The sequence below is a fragment of the Echinops telfairi genome, unplaced genomic scaffold (genome assembly GCF_000313985.2).
Source record: "Echinops telfairi isolate 266 unplaced genomic scaffold, ASM31398v2 ScPeMD7_7468;HRSCAF=8506_0, whole genome shotgun sequence".
NCBI lineage: Eukaryota > Metazoa > Chordata > Mammalia > Afrosoricida > Tenrecidae > Echinops > Echinops telfairi.
This window is the reverse complement of record NW_022111369.1, coordinates 18,109,862-18,114,016: the sequence shown is the minus strand read 5'-3', so window position 1 is coordinate 18,114,016 and position 4,155 is coordinate 18,109,862. Positions and strand designations below refer to the sequence as shown.

The 4,155-nt window shown below is 35.6% G+C and overlaps 1 protein-coding gene across 1 annotated transcript in view; it reads right to left on the bottom strand.

Moving 5' to 3' along the window:
* Positions 1-3,716, bottom strand: part of LOC101664325 (alcohol dehydrogenase 1-like) — a 20,816-nt gene extending 17,100 nt beyond the window's left edge. Inside the window, exons 1-2 of the mRNA XM_004703279.2 lie at positions 3,659-3,716; positions 959-1,060 (exon numbers count right to left, since the gene is read on the bottom strand). Coding sequence (XP_004703336.1) covers positions 959-1,060; positions 3,659-3,676 — 120 coding nt within the window. The 5' untranslated portion in view covers positions 3,677-3,716. The remainder of the gene's footprint in view (positions 1-958; positions 1,061-3,658) is intronic.
* Positions 3,717-4,155: the final 439 nt, after the last annotated feature.

The following is a 4,155-nucleotide window of genomic DNA, read 5'->3' as shown; positions in this document are numbered from 1 at the left end:
TGGCTCGTCTCCTCCCCGAGACCCCTCTGCAAAGGGATCTCCAGTGGCCTACAAATGCTGCCTGCAACCCTTCTGTAAGGGAATGTCCAGTTGCCTACAGATAGGCTTTGAGTCCCCAATCTCCCCCTCATTCACAAAATATGATTTTTGTTCTTTGATGGCTGATACCTAATCCCTTCAACACCTCGTGATTACACAGGCTGGTGAGCTTCATCCATGTGGGCTTTGTTGCTTCTGAGCTAGGAGGCTGCTTGTTTACCTGTAAATCACAGTCTTGAAGGACTACTTATACCTCATCATTTAGATGTGCCCAAACCTGCTTAATCAGTAGCTAGATTAGTCACTATTTCCATTCTATGAGTATTATAAAATATACTGTAGTTAAGCTCCTTTATTAACAATTTTTACCATTTAAGTGAGAATTGTTTGGGAAAGGGAAGACATATTATTACAGTTAAATTATTTTCAAAACTTTACAGAAAGGACGAGTCATTTAGAATTTGCCCTCGAAGTGTACTTGATTTTCTATTATACAGACTCTTTATCATCTTTTACTTCACCCTCATCAGTATCAGCTGTAATAATTAAAAGCAAAATGTGGATATACATTTCTAGTTTATAAACTATGTATCATAGATTTATGAAGAATGCATTCACTTCCCCCTCCCCCTCAAACATTGAAACAATTTAACTCTCAAAAAAAAATCCTGTAGCTCACATGCTGTAGGCTGTGATATTATACAATATAAGTATGAATCTTAATAATAGGCAAAAATAATCACCAATATTTTATCATAAATGGAAGTATTTCAAAATTTCATTAGCTCTATGCACTTATCTCAGTTTATGAAATTCTTGTCTTAGAAGAGATAGGCAGACCAAAAGTGTAAATGAGACAGATATATATTACGTAACAAGATTTCCTTTTAAAGGTAAAGGCTAACGGATCTAGACTTACCTTAATGCGAACTTCCCCAGCCTTTGGCGGATCAACGTGAACTTCCTCAAGTGAAAGGGGTGAATTTGCTGCCCAGGCAATAGCTGCTTGGCATGTAATTGTCTGTAGACACAAAGAAAAGCAAATGACATAGTATGGCAGCAACATGTTTTCAATACTAGAAATTAAAAAATTGAAAACATTATCTTTATACAAATAATGTTTTCTCTGCTTGGAAAAAATTTAAATTATATTTTAAAAAAGCAAAAATCTCACCAGAACTTTTAGGCATAAGTTGCATAAATTTTAGCATATTTATTTCCATATTCTTAATAAATTAAAAAATATAATTGAAATCATGTCATAGAACTAATTTCTCACCCAAATTTTTTTCTAAGAGCCACATTTATTGAATATTTGCCATTTATTTGCTTCTAGGCAATTTTTTACGATGTTAAAATCCTAATCAGAAATAACTACATGACTTAAATATGCCCTACCTTGCTTATTCAGTAACTACTGCTAGAGATGTAATTAATTTAATTTTTTTTCAGTATTATAAAATATACTATAGGAAGTACCTTTGTTCATAGTTTTTATCTACCTGATTTTCTTGAGTGAAAAGTATTTGGGAAAGAGCGGAGACATTGCTCGGGCTCTATTTATTTCTGAGTGCCTCCACAGAAAGGGTGAACCGTTGGACATCAGCCTTGGAGGTAAAGGTCATCAAGGAGCTCATGCTCACAACCATGGTCACGAAAAGTAAAAGTGCTAAATCCTGCATTTTCTAGGGACAAAGCAAAATCGAATATTTGGATTTTCTTTGAGTGCTAGTGGTGTAGAATATTTTCACTGTTTATATTCATCATTTGTGTTTTCCTCCATTTGTAGCATGTTTTAATCATACATTGTATATATGTGTCTATTGGCACCTTGGTGCTTTTCATGGGATTATATTTGAGCCATTATCTGCCAGAATTGTTATAAATGTTTCTTCCCTGATATGCTCACACTTTTAATTTATTATAAAATGATATGCATATATATACATATATATATACACACACATTAAATTTGAGGTGATTTTGGCTGATAAAAATTTATCTATTTCTTCTTAAGCTAAACATTGTTAAACTTCTCCACATATAGAGACCACATAAATAACCTTTATCACCTCTTTTATATTTCTGTGATTTGATTTTTGAACATTTAACTCTCAACTCCAACTGAAAGTTATTTTGTTGTATGGTGTGAAGTGAAATCTAAACTAATCGTCTTAGCTTGAATCGTGATTGATTCTTCATGTTCAATTTTATATTAGCACCTCTGGTATAGAACCAGTTCTTTTTGTTTTCTTTGACAAGATTCTCCATGGGCTTTTAAGGTTCATCCATATGTACCTATCTGTACTTTAACTTTATCATAGATATTGTTGGTACCCCACATAGTTTTATTTGTGTTTCCTTCTGCAGCTATGCTGCACTAGCAATCAAAAGATACACGAAGCTGATATATCTTTCTTTATGTCTTCAAAGACAATGCCACAAGGGAAGTTTAAATAAGATATAAACTACATTATTTCTTTCAGTGGTATAAATTACTTGGATCAAACGATTCTAAAAGAAGTCAAGATCAAGTAAAAAAAATAACAATTTATGAGAAAACCTTTCTAATGACAAAAGTAATACATACATACAGTAACTACCTAAAGCAGCGGTTCTCAACCTGTGGGTCGTGACCCATTTGGGAGTCAAACGACTCTTTCACAGGGGTCATCTGATTCATAACTAGCAAACTTATAGTTATGAAGTAGCAACCAAAATAATTTTATGGTTGGGGGGGTCACCACAACATGAAGAACTGTATTAAAGGGTCACAGCATTAGGAAAGTTGAGAACCACTGACCTAAAGCCTTACTACCTGTTGTAATTTACTTAGTCAGGTCCCTAATATTTCCCAGTATTTGACATATGATGTTTTCATTGTTATACATTTAAAAGACTGTAAACATGCAGGTAACATAGTTACAAAAGCATGCATAATTATTTCCTTGAAATAAATTTCTGGTCATGTGACAGACACTTAAAAAAATCTTCTTATTGGGGGCTCGTACAACTCTTATCACAATCCATACATATATCCATGGTGTCAAGCACATTTGTACATTTGTTGCCATTATCCTTCTCAAAACATTTGCTTTCCATTTAAGCCCTTGGCATCAGCTCCTCCCCACCCACTCCTCCCCCCACTCATGAACCCTTGATAATTTATAAATTATTATTTTGTCATATCTTACACTGTCCGACATCTCCTTTCACCCACTTTTCTGTTGTCTGTCTGCCAGGGAGGAGGTTATATGTAGATCCATATAATCGGTTCACCCTTCCCCCGCTACCCTCCCACTCTCGGTATTGCCACTCTCACCACTGGTCCTGAAGGGATCATCCGCCTTGAATTCCCTGTGTTTCCACTTCCTATGTGTACCAGTGTACATCCTCTGGGATAGACACTTATTTTAGCAGTTTGTCACAATATCATGAAAACATCAACTGAGACATTCCCAGCGATTTGTTTTCCCAGCAGTGAGTTTCCACAGGTGGGGAAAATACTGGATATTATCATTAACATTTAAAATAATCTGATCAGAGAAAAAGGTGCCTTCATTTGGCTTTACTGTGCACCTTTTTGATAAGTAATGAAGAGACTATGGATCCAACTTACTTTGCCAGAAGTGTCCATGATGAATCGTCTGGTTTCTTTTGGGTCTTATAGTTCTAACAGAAAGAACTTCCCTTCTTTGACGGGCACTGGCAAACTGGAGCTAGTTTTTATAGTGCCGACACAATGAAAGTCATCATAAATCATTACACAACCTCACACAAACAGAGAGAGCACCAGAATAATAAACGGGTTGGCAAGTATTGGAAAGGGAGAGGCAGAAAGGAATGTTAGAGCATGAGGACGCTGTTTAAGGAGGGATTAAGACTAAGGATGTGGCATGGGGAGTGGAGCAGATTGACAAATATGTGAAAGGCAATGGAATGATAATAGAAAAAGGGTAAATGTGTTAAGGAGCAAGAGAAAGGTCAGCTATTAACCAGTTGACAATAAGCATGTATTGAGCACTGATGACCTAAAAAGGATTGCTAGGTAAAATCATGGAAGATAAAAATCTAAGACTGTGCCTCCAGTTGTCAAGGAGCTGGCAAACAACAATA